The following is a 16,949-nucleotide window of genomic DNA, read 5'->3' on the forward strand; positions in this document are numbered from 1 at the left end:
ACCCTACTAGACATGACCAAGACTCCCTTATGTCAGCTCTCCCCTGTATGGTCCCATCTGGTGCACAGTGGATGCTGTCCAGTCTCCCGCCCAGACTAGTTCTAGGAGTCCAGACCCACCCCCACCTAGCCAGCCTACTGGCTCCACTACCAAGGCAGAGAGTCAGCTCTTTCCCACTCTGGGTTTTCTGGGGAAGCAAGGCATCAGACTCCATTTGTGGTTCACTTTAGTTTTTCTGAGGCATGGGTCAGGCCTCAGTTCCGGGTCTCCCAACTGGATGGAGTCCAGATCAAACTCCTCAAGTGGTTTCCTGGAAGCCACCCTTGCTGGGCTTATGTCAGAAAATATCTCCTCACAAAGGGAAAGGATTCAGCAGAGCGGCAGCTCTCTCCCTTGAATATCCATTTGAGCCACCATAAACGTTAGCTGACTGTTACTTCTAAGGCTCGACCAGTGGCCAGGCATCACGCTGGGTGCTGGGAGAAGAGAGATCAATAAGACACTCTCTTGGCTCTCGAAGAGGAATTGTTCTTCCTCGGGGTCTCTTGAACCTGCCACTTGCTTTTCTAGTGTTTCGCTCTAACGCAATGGCTGTGGAGAGGGCCCTCTGCTTGGTTACCTCCCTCCTGCATGCTCAGCTCTTCCAGATCAGCCTTCCTGAGCCTCGACTCTGACAGTCCCACCATTCCACACTGCTCAAAAAGGAGATTTCAGGCCCCATGCATCCAATGAACGTGTACTCTGGGCCAGGTACTATTTTCAGCAGGAGGGATACAGCAGGGCGTGGAGGAAGACCCTGCTCCAGCTGCGGGCTGGAACAGACCGACAATGAACAAGCACACCATATGGCACGTGTTGGAAGTGCCAGGAGGAGAATGAAACTAGGGAAGTGCCTGGGAGGAATATCCCATCTTTGAGTGGTGCCAGTGTTGGAGTTTACCTAAGCCCTGTGATCCTGCAGAGCAGGGAAGGTTAAGGAAACCCCACTCACTCCACCCTTTGTGTTCCAGAAAACTGCTAACTGCAAAGAACAACCTTTCCGCCATAACTGAGATAAGACTCCCAGGTGCCTCTTATTTATCCATGACAAGGCCAGACGCTCAAAATTCCCTTTCTTTGCCGCATAATTAACTGAACTGTTTGTCCCCACTGATCAATTGTAACAAAATGCTTGTCTACCAAACTTTAGCTAAGCTTCTCTCCTCCCTTTAGGTTCCTGAACTTTGGCCCGCCCTCACCCTGAGCCAGCATACGACCTCCCCTGAGAACAGGCTGGCCTCAGGGTCAGACATCCTCCGATCTATCCGATCACGCCACCCTGTCATCCCACTACCCCAAACCTGGTTGATTCTAGCTTTATTTACTCCTCTCTGTAAATAATCTCTTGGAATCAATCCATTGACACCGACTAGATCAGCGATGTGTTTATGTGTAATATGTGAAACGATGTACTTTCCCAGTGTGTGAACTACACTACTACCTTATTCTTATTTTATTTATTTATTCTATTCTTATTTTAAAATTTAAATTATGTTAATGAAGATGATATAAAATGAAAAGTTCAAAAGTAGACCCACAGACATAGGAAACAAACTTATGGTTACCAAAGGGGAAAGGTGGGGAGGGGTAAATTAGGAGTTTGGGATTAACAGATACACACTAATATATATAAAATAGATAATCAACAAGGACCTACTGTATAGCACAGGGAACTCTACTCAATATTTTATAATAACCTATAAGGGAAAAGAATCTGAAAATGAATAGATATAGAGAGAGATAGGTAGATATAGATATATGTATAACTGAATCACTTTGCTGGACACCTGAAACTAACACAACATTGTAAAACAACTATACTTCAGTAAAAAGTAAAATAAAATAAAATAAAAATAAATAAATTAAAAGTTCATCTTCTCAGTTGTATCACCTACCTTTCAACTGCTCCAAGTGTTACATGTGACCAGTAGAGACAAGAGCATTCTTTAGAAAATTGAAGTTTATTCATTTAAATACTGAATTAAAGATCATTTGGATTGAAATACTTAAGTATATTGCAAAGCACCTGCCCATATTAAGTTTTTTTGGTGATTTAGATCATTCATTTTTTTCTTTAATATTTATTTATTTATTTATTTATTTATTTAGGCTGCTCTGGGGCTTAGTTGTGGCATGTGGGCTTCTTAGTTGTGGCATGGGGACTTCTTAGTTGCGGCATGCATGCAGGATCTGGTTCCCTGACCAGGGATCAAACCCAGGCCCCCTGCACTGGGAGCACAGAGTCTTACCCACTGGACCACCAGCGAAGTCCCTAGATCATTCATCTTTGAACTGTGTATATAAATCATGGTACTATGTGTATACATTGTACATACAGTGGTTTCCTATCCCTTTGATATTTACTATGTTTTTGCTGTTTCCCAAGAATCCAAGTGCTCATCTGCTTTTAGTATAATTTTCCCAACTGTGAAATGGAGATAACAATACTATTAGCTATCTCATAAAGTTAAATGATATAGTGAATATAAACAACTTAGAACAGTACCTGACACATAGAAAATACTCAATGAATATTATGTATGTTTAAGTTACAGTAAATCAACTATACTTCAATTAAAAAATAAAATTAAAAACAAACTTTTTGCCCAACTCTGGAGGCACTTGTAGATCTTATGGTCACAGTGTTCTCTCCATTGTAATAGCCTCTTTCCCCCCTTGCAATAATCCTTTTGAACAGAAGTCTTTCCTCGCTAAGTCCAGATGTGTTTTTTGTTTGGCTTGGTCAGGGAGAGTCTCTTTCCACAGGAACGTTTCAGCAGAGATGTGAGGAAGTCAGGACGTGGAGCTGATTGATTCTGGTGGGAAGAGACATTCCAGGCAGGGGGAGAGCAAATACAAAAGCCCCAAGGAGAGAACACACTTAGCATGTTCAAGTGACAATGAGAAGACCAGTGGGTTAGAGTATCACAAGGAAGAAGAAGGTGGTCAAATATTAGGGCAAAGGGATGCCAGGGACGTGATTATGCAGAGCCTGTGGAACATCAGAAGGACTTGGGATTTTATTTTAAATGGGACGGGTACCCAGTGGAGGATTTGGAGGCAGAGACAACTTGCATTTTACTGAATCAACTTGACTACCATGTGAAGAATAGCGGGGCAAAATTAGAAGCAGGGGAATAAGTTAGGTTTTTTACAGTAGTTTGACAAGAAGGATGGTGGCCTAACTAGGGGACAGAAGTGGTGGAGATGATGAGAAATGGTGAGATTTGGGATGTTTTTAAGGAAAGCAGACCAAGTTTGCTAATGATTGGATGGGGGTGGAGAAGTGGGCCGGTGAGAGAGAGGATCCCAGAATGAGTCTAAGGTTTTTGACCCGAGTAACTAAAATTATAGAGTTGTCATTTACTGAGCTGATGAAGCTATGGGAGAAGTGGGGGAATCAAGGGTTATATTTGGGGCACGTGAATTTAAAATGTCAATTAGATATTATCTTAGCTGGGACAGAGCCCAAGGCGAGGACCTATGTGTCAGTCGTTTATTTAGGAGATGCAGGGGCCAGTGGTAAGAATAGGGATAGTGAGACCAGGATGGAAGAGAATCCAATAAAAAGGTGTGCTATCCACTGCTATATATAAAATAGATAACTAATAAGGACTTACTGTATAGCACAGGGAACTCTACTCAATACTCTGTAATGACCTATATGGGAAAAGAATCTAAATTCAATCTAAATCTATGGATATATGTATACATATAACTGATTCACCTTGCTGTACAGCAGAAACTAACACAACATTGTAAATCAACTATACTTCAATAAAAAATAAATTTTTTTTAAAAAGGTGTGCTATCAAGGTAGCTTCCATGTGTGATGATGGCTCAAATCTTCAGAGATACCTGAGAAAATATACCAAATGCCCCCAGGATCGTCTGCCTGAAGGGCAGGAGGCAGGACCTTTTTTTTTTTTTTTTTTTTTTTTGCGGTACGCGAGCCTCTCACTGCCGTGGCCTCTCCCGTTGCGGAGCACAGGCTCCGGACGCGCAGGCTCAGCGGCCATGGCTCACGGGCCCAGCCGCTCCGCGGCATGTGGGACCCTCCCGGACCGAGGCACGAACCCGCGTCCCCCGCATCGGCAGGCGGACTCCCAACCACTGCGCCACCAGGGAAGCCCCGGCAGGACCATTTTTTCCACTAGCTCCCCACCCCTGCTGGCTGAGAGTTTCTCCAGGCATGCTAACATCACTGCACTTTCTAGTTGCCCATGCCCTGAATGAAGCCAGCTGTCTGCTGTGGGGCACTGGAGGAATCCCTGGGGTAGGAAAGGAAAACTCTTGGTGACTGCTCTCTGCTAAATGAGTCAAACCCTGCAAGGAAGTGTTTATCCCAGCCACTTGATCAAAGGCATGGACAAGAGGCTTCGAACCATTGGGCTGGAGATATGAAGTCATCAGTGTATATGTAAACGTATAATATTCTCTTGAGTGGGAAAAAGGCTAAAAAGGAGGAAAACTTCCCTGTCACACTTCAAATCAAACCATTTAGACAACCATCCACTCTATCCATTGGTGAGCTTGACTTTGACATAGTAGCTACCGGCAGAGTCCCCTCCCCTCTGAGGTTTTCCCATATTGGAAAGTGAAATGGGAATTCCCTCCTCCAAAAATGATATAATAGACAACAATGTTGGCTCTAATTCAACTGGAAAATTTGAGAGGCATAAATACAAGCTTCCTTACAGAGATGCTAGAACACGGGCACATGCACCACAAACATCCTTAGACAGGTGTGCAGCCCCATGCAGAAGCAGGAGAATAAATTTGTGCTTGCCTCGCTCTCTCTCTCAGACCAGAGGTGACTGTCTCCTGAAGAATGGCCACTTGGAAGTGCGGGCAACTCAGCAGCAAGCAGCGGAAACACTTAGGAAATGACTGATTCACAGCACTTTTAAATTACTTAGCTTCCCTTGCCTCACAGTAGTAAAATGAAGAGGTGAGACTGGATGATTTCTGAGGTCCTGTTCTGCTGACAAATTCTCATTGTGTTCCATTTTGGACTTATTACATTGAGTAATTGACTTCATCTGACTCAATGACACAATCAAAGGCTCTTAAAGAGCATGGAGTTCCTGGAGCCAGAGTAAAGAGCGGTGCGTCATCCTCGGCTGCTCTGGATCTGGGGCCCTCTAGTGGACAGAAAGTCAATTGAGTTTCCAAGTCCGGGCTTTAATACCTGAAGTAAAATATTTGGGACCCACTGGCCAGTTTTGAAATCTTTGACTCTTTTTCCCCCTAGAGGTAAAACAGGATTATAGATTTGTTTTTCTTACATTTAAAGCGTTCCAATATGTTATTCTCTGCTGAATATAAGATTCGGTGATATTCCTGGATGGAAGATTCACAATCTAAAGTCGAATAAGAAGCTACCCCTGGTGAAAATATTGGAAATAACTTAGGAGAAAGAAAAGCGACCATGTCTTGGGAGAAGACCATGGTTATTCTTGCATTATTTAGACATTTATTTCAAGATGGCAAAAGAACATTTCCTGCCATTATGGCAGAACAGAAGTCTTTCCTTTTATCCCCTTTGTTCCTTCATCCTCACTTTTAGTTACAGAGGGGTTCTCTTACCAAGAAAAAAAAAATTACTTTAAGTATCGTAAACAGAGGAATATAATGCAGGGGTAGAAGAACTGAGAGACAAACAGGGTTTGATGAGGTGCCCAGAGATCAGTAAAAACAGAAAGGCACTGCTACTCTGAGGATGGAGGGTAAAGGGACCTCAGGGCACCTGGCTGAAGCTACAGCCCAGTGAGCCTGCCCAGCAAGAGATGGAGGCCCAGAGGAGATGCAACTGCTGTCTCATAGACAGACTGAAGCAGAGGAAGATCTGGGGAAACGTCTCTCTTCTCCATTCTCCTACCAGTGTCCTTCATTGACCAAATCTCACCCATGATCCAGAAGCATGGAAAACACAGGCTGAGGGGCTAGCCCCTGTGATTCAGAGCAGGGCAGAGGCAGAGAGTGGAATTTCTCTGAGTTCAAACTGACCAAGAACTGGCACAATAAAGAGTAGAAGTTATGATGTCAACACTGATAAATATTAGCCATAGAGAGGTTTGTAGACCATGGATCTACAGGGCTAGCTTCATGGGCACACAACCTGTGTAGTTGCACAGGGCGCCACACTTAGTTTAATACTCTGCTGTCTCTGTCTTGAAATCCTTAATTTTTAACAAAGGGCCTCCAAAAAGTACATTTTCATTTTGTACTAAGCCTCACAAATTGTGTAGCCAGTCGTGTGCATTAATCATCTACAAATTATAGTTGTAGAATGCAGAGAATGTGGCTCTGCTGTCATCTTTCCAGCATAGAGCTAGGACCTGCCATGAACAAGGGACATGGCTGAAGCAGTGATCCTGAAGCTGACTTCAAGGGCTAAGCAGTAGTGTCCATCAGGATCCAGGGACAAGGGGAAAGGGGTAGAAAATTAAAAGGCGGGGAGGGGAACTAGAAGAGAAGGGACTCCCAAAGGGCTGACTCTGAGTGGACTGAGGTGCAGTCCAATAGATATGGGTAAATATTCTGCTCCATATTCTGGACTCCCAAATGTATGAGATCTGCCACCAGGAAGACTGAGTCTTTTCTGATAAACAACTGTGCCTGCCCTTTCCAGACACTGCCAAGCACAATAATAGGATTATGATAATCATTTCACAGAAGAAAACTTGTATAAACACACCTAATCTCCTCAAGTTTTCAGTGAAAGCAGTTTGGTATGAGGAATTTTAAAACTGTAATAAAGATTATAATTTTCTTATTCAGAACACTCAGAGAGCTTGATTTTGCAATTTCCTATGCTACTAAGCTCTTCCCATTTCTCTTTTATGCATTGCTCAACAGTTACAGGCTTAAGTCTCTAAATTCATGGGCCTATATCCAACCTTAAGACCCTCTGTTTTTATTAAGACCAAGGAAGCTGGACTCTTGAATTTTTATTTTTATTTTACCAAGATCTTAGTAACAATGTTTATTTAGAAGGTAGTAAATGTCAGAATTATATAGGATTTATCTTTCAATATAGAGGTTTTTATTTAACAAATCTAGTTGTTGTTTACAATCTGCTAGGCATTGTTCTAAGTGCTTTACAAATATTAGCACATTTAATTCTCACGAGAACTCCTTAGAACTCCACCTTCTATAGCATCTTCAACAGGGAACAATAAACTTGTATAGAAATTACAGGACAAAGGAAAGCAGTTTTAGGTGTCTAAGGGTGGCAAACTGCAAGAAGGTAAACATATGGGAGGAAACTAACAGAGTAAGTTTTATTTGCAGATTCCTCTAGTGCCATCTCCAAGCTGATAAGAGTCTAGAGTCATCTCCAGTAAAGGAGAATTTATATCTTGCCTCCACACAGAATTGAGGGAGGGTAGATAGTTTTTCCTGCATTTCCTGCTGCTTAATTGCCTTCAGCTCAAAAAAATGTTTATGTCAAAGAGGCATAGCTTGGGATGACATATTCTGGTTTCCTTCAGGAGGTGCTCTTATTTCATTTTACAGATGAGGAAACTGAGGCACAAAGTGAACTTGGAATGAGCATGTAGCCTGAAATCCCTAAAATAACTTTTTCTAAATTCTGTTATTCTTAAACTGTCTTCCCTTTCACTGGAAGTATTCACAAGCAGAAACAAAGTTTCTAGATCTTTTACACCTCCTTTACCTAAGTTCTATTTTCTAGAAGCTCCTAAGGATATTCCACTCATCCAAACTGCCACAGTACTCACAGTCTCTGCACCATACCTACCATTCTTGAATGCATAACACACATTGTGTTCAAAATCACCAACTTCCTCTTTAAACACACAATATGCACAGATTAAAAGAAGGTACCAGAACTTCCCTGGCGGTGCAGTGGTTAAGAATCCGCCTGCCAATGCAGGGGACCAAGGAAGCTGGACTCCTGGTGGTGCGTTCAATCCCTGGTCCAGGAAGATCCCACATGCCGCGGAACAACTAAGCCCCTGAGCTGCAACTACTGAGCCTGTGCTCTAGAGTCCGCGAGCCACAACTACTGAAGCCTGCGTGCCTAGAGCCCGTGCTCCACAACAAAAGAAGCCACCGCAATGAGAAGGCCGCACACCGCAACGAAGAGTAGCCCCCACTCCCTGCAACTAGAGAAAGCCTGGGCGTAACAATGAAGACCCAACACAGCCATAAAAAAAGAAAAAATAATAATAAGGTACCTGCCCTGAGGGGGACATACAAGTAAACAGTTGAAAGTGATGAGTTTGCAGGCAGAAACACCTGGCCCCTCCAAGTGTAAGGAGAAAGTTAGGTGGGAAGCTTCCTTGAGGGGTGATCCTTGCACTGAATCTTGGAGGGGAAAATGTACTTCATCAAGCAGACAAGCAAAGGAAGAATTTCCAGGACCAGCATGTAGAGAGGCAGGCTGTTGGGGAAGCTAGTAAAGTAGTCTTGTTCAGGCTTCAGAGGCGGCACCAGGCCTCTCACTGACTGGACAATGACGCTAAAGCTGGCTTCATGCCCAACTGCTGAGCTACACCCAGGCCAGCAGGGTGGCACCAGCACACATCATAAACCACTAGATAAGATCGAGCCAGTCATAGGACTTCTTGCATCTTGAGGGTCTGGCCAGCCCCCGGGATCAAGAACATTCCAAAACTTACCAGAGCTGCAAATTTGCACGTAGGCTGATTGTTATCATCCTGCGGCCTGGTGCTAAAAGCTGTGCTCCTTCGAGTGGCAAACTGAAGTCTTACCCGTGGGGTGGACGCACCACCGGGACCTTCCCAACTGGGACTCCAGATTGCTGTTCAAGGGGCTTCCCAGCATTGCTTGGATCTGGATGTAGGTGCTTCCCCTATTCGGAGATGTATAAACCTCTGTCTTTACCATTCTCTCTTAGTTAGTTATACTATTCTTTTCTTAATTAGTATAATGCAATTTGTTAATTCAATAAACTCTCTCTAAATTTTGTTTAACTGAGTGTAGAGTGGTTTTTTGCCAGCTAATCCTATGAACCTTGAAACCGAAAGTAAGGCTTTCAGCAAAACACAGGCATTGAACAATTCATCTCAGGACTTAATGAAGCTCAGGTTCTTTATGTCTCAGCACAGAAGGAATTCAGTGAGGAGCAAAGTGGTAAGAAGTGGATTTGTTAGTATAGGATGCTTGTGGATTTATTAGTATAGGATGGATTAGTATAGGGTGCTTGTGAAGGATACAAGCGGGCAGGCCAAGAGAGCTCTGCCCTGATAACTAAGTGGGCTACATTTTTATAATCCAAGGAAAAGTGGGGAGGGGGAGAAGACCACCTTCTTCCTCATTCTTTGAGTAGACAGCAGGCTTACATCATTAGCTCCTCCTTCATGTCATGGGGCTATTCAAATAAGAGTGGTAACATACAGTAAAATATGTTAAATCATCTCAGGTTTCAGTATGAGGGTCTTCTACTTTGGAATGTCACCTTTCCCCTCTATTCCTGTCCTTGGTACATGCAGAGGTGCATGTCCTAAGGATCATTATCTTGCTGACCTCAACCAGCAGGATGCAGGTCTCATTTTTTCACTTAATGGCCTGGGGCATATCTCGTGCTTTTGTTAGGGGAAACACTGACTGAAACTGCCCACCCTGGCCAGGCAAAGACTGTAACAATTTGCATGAGTTATTTTAGGACAGGAGATCCTCGTAAGGAACATGGAACTAACAAGCCACCACCAACCGGAAGAATATGGGAAAGGTCAAAAGGAGAGAGGAGACTCCAGTCCACGTGTCCTACCAACCTCCCAGAATCCTCCTCGCTGGAATCCATCTTGGCTGAGTGACGTGCCCACCACCAGAAAGGACCCTGAGTCAGAATGATTGGCCAGAGATAACCCAGAAACTAATCCCATCACCATAAAACCTGAGACTGTGAGCCACGTGGCAGAGCAGTTCTGAGTTCCCTTACCTTCCTGCTCTCCACCTGGGCACCCCTTCCCAATAAAGTCTCTTGCTTTGTCAGCACGTGTGTCTCTTCGGACAACTCATTTCCAAGTGTTAGACAAGAGCCCACTCTTGGGCCCTGGCAGGGGTCCCCCTTCCTGCAACGCTTTTATTGCATGGTTTCATTGTTAAGCAGGCCTGTCTTGTTTCACAATGTTCTGATTACTTTCTTGAGTGGTCATTAACTTACAATGGTCTCCCAAAGTTCCTTCTCTATCTATCATCCCCTAGTGGGATTTCTAAAGCTACCTGTGTAACTATCCTACTCTATCCCTATCAGCATGATGGATCATATGGAATCTAGCGAACTTCAGTAGTATTCCAATGTGGTTTAAGTGCAGGCAGGCAAGGGTATGTGTGGTGTTAAAAGATAGCCCCCCCCCAATTAAAGTTGTTACTGAACTTGAGTCTGCTCACCCACAGCACAGCAAAGCCAATTTACTGACACCATGTTGTAGTGAAGGAAAGTACAGCATTTATTTGCAGGGCACCAATCAAGGAGTACAGGCAGCTCATGCTGAAAAAGAGCCAAACTCTCTGATGGTCTTCAGGGAAGAGTTTTTAAAAGCAACATTTAGGGGTGAGGACCGCAGGATGCATGACTTTCTTCTGATTGGTTGGTGGCGAAGTAACAGGGTGGTGTTTCAGGAATCTTAATCATCAGTCTTCTGGTTCAAACTAGGCTGGGTTCCATGTGCTTGTGCTCAGTCTGAAGTTACCATCCTCTACCTGGGTGGGCTACTTAGTTCCTGTAGAACTCAAAGATATCAGATTGTTCTGTATATCCCTTGAGGAGGAATTAAGACTCTGCTTTATCAATGCACTGTTGTTTCTTGCACTACTGTTTTCCCTTTGTTTCTACATTCCCTCACTTCTCTAATTAGTAACTGTCTGAATCTGCCCTTTTGGAACTCAGAGGAAGCCTATAAACAAGAAATGGGAAAACAGAAAGCCTTTTGTAAGCAGGAGGGCCCCACAGGGTCCTGCTCAGTTTCAAAATCATGACTGTCATATAGATGTAAAAATGAACATGTTAAAGATTTTGTTTCTCCCATCAGGCAGATTTTATAATAACCACTCAAAGGGTGAGTCCAAAGAACAGACACGTTTATAGACCAGGAATATTGAAATGAATGTGCAAACGGAGGCAAAACTGGCTTCTTCCACAAGGAGTGGGAAGTCCACTGAACTTCTGTAGGAGAGAATTTGCATATCTATAGACCATTATTTTGCAATGCTACCACTCATTTACAACTTATATAGTTGTAAAATATCTCCCATAGAATCAGAATCAGATAATGCAGAAGGGTGACTCCTGTGCATAGATTTCTACTGAAGCACACCTTCTCCCCTACAGTGGCAGTAAGAGACAAAATCAACTATTCAGGGGCCATATCAGAAAGAGCCACAAATACCACAATAAAGAGTTTGGGCTTTGTTAGTTTCAGTCTTTGAGCAAAAGAGGTTCATGAAAGGTCAAGCTGGGAAATGCCAAGATATCCTTTCATTGGAAGGGCATGGCCCGGCGGCAGGTGGAAGCTGACTGAAAAAGCACAAGGATGGAGGCACGAATAAAATCTAGGAGGTTGATGCAGTGGGTCAGAGTCTGCAAGCCAGAGCCAAGGCGAGTGGCTGACAAACACAGAACGTCGAATCAAGCGGACCTAATGAAAGTGGACGCGAGGGATGAAGTGGAAAGAAGGGTATCTGATGGTTTCTAGGTTTCTGACTTAGACAACTGGGTAGACGGTGAAGCATCCACCAACACAAGAGGAGCAAGCCCGTGATGAAAGACAAGGTCAGTTTTGCACAACTGAAGTTTGAGCTGCGTATAGGATGTCAGGAAGGCATATGGAAAAGGACACCCCCCAGGAGACTTGGGGCGGAGTTAGAAGCCACTCGGTTTTTGCGAGCAACCAGGCGCGAGAGATGGCCGGGAGAGTCCGGCCTACTGGAAGACTCCACCCCCACGCCCCGCAACGAACCGCGGAGGGGCCAGCTGCAAAGGTTCGAGGTCCTTCCGCCCGTTGGGCCTTGCCGCGCCTGCCCCAGCCGGGCATCGCGAACCCCACTTCCGCTTCCGGTCGCAGGGTCTTGGCGGCTGGGCGCGGCGGGGCAGGACGGGGCTGAGGGCCGCTGGTGCCTGGCAGCCGGAGCAGCTTTTGCGTGGCCGGTGGGCTCCCGCAAGCGGGCGTGGCGGGCCTCGGTGGGCAGACGGGCGGCCCGGGGCGGATGCGGCGGCCGCGGACGTCGGGCCCCGTGACGGCCCCGGGGCATGAAGGCGACGCGCGAGGCCCGAGGAAGAGAGGCAGGTGGCCGGGACCAGGTGAGGCGGGAGGCTGTGGCCCTGAGGCCGGGGGGGCGGGGGGGCGCGAAGAGAGCAGGCAAAAGAGGAGGATGGTGGCCCGGGCGTCTGGGAGAGAAGAGGTAGAAAGTGACAAGTCGGGTGAGGCTTTCGGGGCTGGGAAGGCCTCAGCGAGGCGGCGAGTGGAGGGTCTGGGGGGCCAGGTGGGCTCTTCAGACCCGTCGGACCGGCCGGGCTTCGAAGCAGCGAAGGAGGTGGAGCTCCCCTTGCAATCGGGAAGACACAGTAAGGAAGCACGCAGGGGTCACTCCCTTTCTAGCCTTTGCACCCCTTCTCCTGCACCCGTGTTTTACCACTGTCGTTTCACTTGCATCTACATGGGCTTTACTGATGCACAGGGTTGACCCGGAGAGAAAAAAACAGGAATTCGCTTAAAAGGTGTTTGTCCTGTTAGGATCCCTTGCTCAGAAGTTCTGTAAAAGGAATTCCTACTAGTGATTCACTTTGGCTTGTATGAAATCATGATGCTAGAGGTTATTCAGCTGCCTTAGAATTTATACAGGTTTATACAGGACCTTAATAGAAATTAGGTCTTTGATTTAAAAACAAGTGTATGTTTCCATACAGCTATTCGGGGAAATAAAAATGGATGGCTTAACAATTTTTTTTTAAATTTTAAGTGGTATTGCTTTTTCCTCCTCAGTGTAAAATCTTTTCTGGTATGTTTTGTTGTTTTGATCAGCCAAGGAAAAAAGAAAAGTTACTGAAGCCTCAAGTGATGATCCACAGCCAGGGATTGACCTGGTAAGAAAGGAATCATTAAACAGTTCGGAATCTTTGCAAACAGTGGAATGCAGTGAATTTCAAAGTATGGCTTTCTTGCAGTCTTTGGGTAAGGAAGGTTTGGTAAAAGGTATTAAAAGAAGAATTCGAATTAAATTTAAAAGCTTAGAACGGCCACCTCTCAAAATAACTGAAAATAAGGCTACACAAAATAGTAAGGTTGAATTCCAAGATGAACTGTACAAGAATACTCCAAAATATTCTTGTAACAGCTTGTCACCTGGAGTAGAAAATAACTCCATTTTAAGATTACATGATTGCAGTTGTTTCCCCTATTTCAAGGGTTGTAATGATGAAAATAACCTTGCATATAAAACTGATGGTGGATGTATGCATGTACCAGAAAATTCCTCAGAGTTAAAGAAAGAAAACCCTAGGAGTCTTGCAGATAAGAGTGACACAAATAATATTCCTCAGCTTTTACAAACTGAAGAAAACTTAATGGGAGTAAATCAGTTATTACTTGAAGAAAATGATTCATACCAAAGTAAAAATAAGGACTTGCTTTCCTGCCTTCAAAGTGAAAAAAATAAACATTCATTAGAGGAGAGCAGTGTTGGGAGAAAACCCAGAAAAAAGATGAAGGTGTCTGAAAAAGGAGATGAAATGGTTATTAAGATGAAATTCTCTAAGGTGTATAACAAATATGAGCTGGTGTTACAAGAAAAAACAGGTGCTGAAGGTAAAGAAACAGAGACTTTAGAGGATAAAAAAAATCCTTTAGAAGTTTTGAGAAAAGTAAACAATAACACGCTGTCACCAATGGATCATTTATTAAGTCTTCCAGAAACAGGGAAAAAAACAAGTCATGAACACCATGTAAATCCTGTGTTTCAGAAAACTCTTGAGCCACTTTCAAAAGAAGAAAAAAAGAATGCTTCAGAGCCTTTAGGATGTAAAAGGATGGATCCAGAGGAGTATTTTAAGTGGATGAAAAACTCAATAGTGAAGTCACCTAGCAATTGCCATCCTATTGAAAAGAGAGCTTCGAGGGAAGACTCGAAGAATGAAGCTGAAGAATGTAAATTTAGCTGTCAAAGAACAATACCAATGACTGGCAAAAGGACTTGGCCTTGTTATTCATGTGCTAGAATATCTGCCTGGTGTTGGAAAAAGGCTTCCTTGCCACAGTCAAATAACTTTCTTCCTGGGTCTCAGGAAAGTTTTAGGCAAGATGATTTTCTTAAACACCAAACAAATCAAGCTCACTTAACTGACTCCAAATTGATGCTACAAAGTTCTCTAACAGAAACAAGCAGTGAATCTTCAAGTAGAGAGAAATTGGATTCTAATTTAAATTGTTTATCTTCAGTCTCTACAGTGGAACCTACTTTAATGGTTATAAAGGAACCTATCATCAATGGTAATAAAAAAATGAAGTCAGAGAAACTAAGCAGAAGTGCGTCAGAGGTAGTTTCTAATATTATTGAAGATACTCCATTAACTAATGTGACTCAAAACTTAACAGGAAGTAAAAAAAAAGATAGAGGGAATTTAACAAAACTGAATTTGACAGTGGCTTCCCAGGATGGCCAGGAAGCAAATAGCTCTACAGGCAAAACTTTTCATCAAAAAGCATGCATTGCTAAGCAGACACTGGTTGTTCCAGACTTGGTTAAGATATTGAACACAGGACGGCTGACTAATTTTAAAATTCCCTTACTTAAGAACAAAACAGAAAAAAGAAAAATAAATGGCAAGTCATCAGAGAGAGAAGTATATAGTCCCCTAGAACTTCTTGACAGATTATCTGGAGCAGAGGTAAGGCAGAATAGGACTAAAGAAAATGTCACCACAGTAACTTCAGGACCTCAATCTTTGAGCATACAAAATAGTGTAATTCCAGTGCAAGCTGGTTCTGACTCATACTGCAGTAAGAATTCCTGTATTATTTCTCCAAGCTTTTTAAAGCAAGGTAATGATAATAAACCATCTAACCACATCTCTAAACCAGGCAATATTGTTTCTAATAAGGAAACTGTTTCTCTCACAGTTGAAAATAATGCTATTTCTTGTGATCCTGGGTGTATAAAGAAAAGTCCTGCCTTCTGCTCTAGTGAACAAGAAACATTCAAAGCAGTTTTCTCTGAAGTTAATGGTAGAAAAATGACTAAGAACTTTTCAGAAATTGAAGTGGGGTTTCCAGATATTCTTAAAGCATATGAAGATGATGTTCTCTTAATTGATGTAATTCAAGATGACCCAGACCTCTTTGGAGTCTCCAATGAAGGGGAGCCCTCATTTACTTCCGAGGTTCCCATGATAAGCCAGGAGCCCAATGTTGCTGAAGAGCATCAGTCAGCAGACTTCAAGCACATGGAACTTCCAGAAAAAAAAGAACCAAGTGATGACTTGAGGTATGCATATTCAGGTATGCCTTTTGGTACAGATTTTTGTTGCAGGTTTCAAAAGCACTTTCTACTCTTAGGTGTCACTAATTTATTCAGTGATCATTGATGCTCCATTATTTTTTTAACCCAGTTATTTATTAAATGTAATATAGTGTATAATTGCTAAGACCTGGAAATGTCATTAATGCTGAAACTTAGAATCAAAATAAAACAATTATATATATTTGAAATTATAATGGAGCATATTAGCTGTTCAGAATTTTAAATGGTGGTTTATAAAGTGGCTTTTTAAATTACTGAGATTGCTTCTTTCCAAAGTCAGATTTATTTTCATATGTTTTTAAATAATTGTAAATATACAGATATACTTTTATTTCAGCCAAGTTACGTATTAAGAACAGTGCTATGTATTTTAACCCATTTTCTGTGACTTCCTTGTTAGATAAAAAATCCATTTTTCAGTGACCAGAGAAGCCTTGGAAAACTTTATTTGAATTAGAACTTGAAAGTCGAATCAAAAGTTAAACTAATATTCAGAGGGGAAAAGCATGAAATTTTTTTCATGGTTTTACTTTTAAGGTGATGGTTTTATTTTTTTTAATTTATTATTATTATTATTTTTTGAGTAAATGTTGCTTTAATATCAGCAAGGATAAAATAGGCATCTTGGTTTAAAGCAAGTAAAGGTGATTCTTTTTTTTTTTTTTGCCATAAATAGAATTTTTATTTTTTTTTTTAATTTTAGAATTTTATTTATTTATACAGCAGGTTCTTATTAGTTATCCATTTTATACATATTAGTGTATACATGTCAATCCCAATCACCCAATTCATCACACCACCATCCCCCCAACACCACCACTTTCCCCCCTTGGTGTCCATACATTTGTTCTCTACATCTGTGTCTCTGTTTCTGCCCTGAAAACCGGTTCATCTGTACCATTTTTCTGGGTTCCACATATATGCGTTAATATCCGATATTCGTTTTTCTCTTTCTGACTTACTTCACTCTGTATGACAGTCTCTAGATCCATCTAAGGTGATGGTTTTAAATGATGACTTAGCCCCCAAAGAGAATGAGTTTGCCTGAATCAACTTTAAATGGAGCCAAGTAATAACCTTCTTGTTTTGGAAATTGACCTATCTGATTGGCCTAAATTTTATTTACTATTATGTCATATTTTACTAAATTTTGATAATTCTTTAAGCTCTAATTTATATTTGTATGTTACAGTACTTGAATATTAGAATGTTCTGTGAACAGACATAAACACTTTCCACTAAGATTCAATAGTACATGACTTAAATTTGTCTGGTATTCATAAATTTTAGTTACTTTTGTGATATTACATTCCTCTTGATGTTCTTAGTGTGACAATAACTTGTAACTTATCACCAAATAGAGTACTTTCTATATCCCAAAGGAAGGACCAAGAGCTTTATCT

At 42.5% G+C, this 16,949-nt stretch overlaps 1 protein-coding gene across 1 annotated transcript in view; it reads left to right on the forward strand.

Annotated features, from left to right (window-relative positions):
- Positions 1-12,237: 12,237 nt before the first annotated feature.
- The window catches only part of TOPAZ1 (testis and ovary specific TOPAZ 1), a gene marked incomplete at both ends in the record, with an annotated part of 69,372 nt that continues 64,660 nt past the window's right edge, over positions 12,238-16,949 (forward strand). Inside the window, 2 exons of the mRNA XM_079714017.1 lie at positions 12,238-12,595; positions 13,053-15,510. Coding sequence (XP_079570143.1) covers positions 12,238-12,595; positions 13,053-15,510 — 2,816 coding nt within the window. The remainder of the gene's footprint in view (positions 12,596-13,052; positions 15,511-16,949) is intronic.

The sequence above is a fragment of the Hyperoodon ampullatus genome (assembly GCF_949752795.1).
Source record: "Hyperoodon ampullatus genome assembly, chromosome: 10".
Classification (NCBI taxonomy): Eukaryota; Metazoa; Chordata; class Mammalia; order Artiodactyla; family Ziphiidae; genus Hyperoodon; species Hyperoodon ampullatus.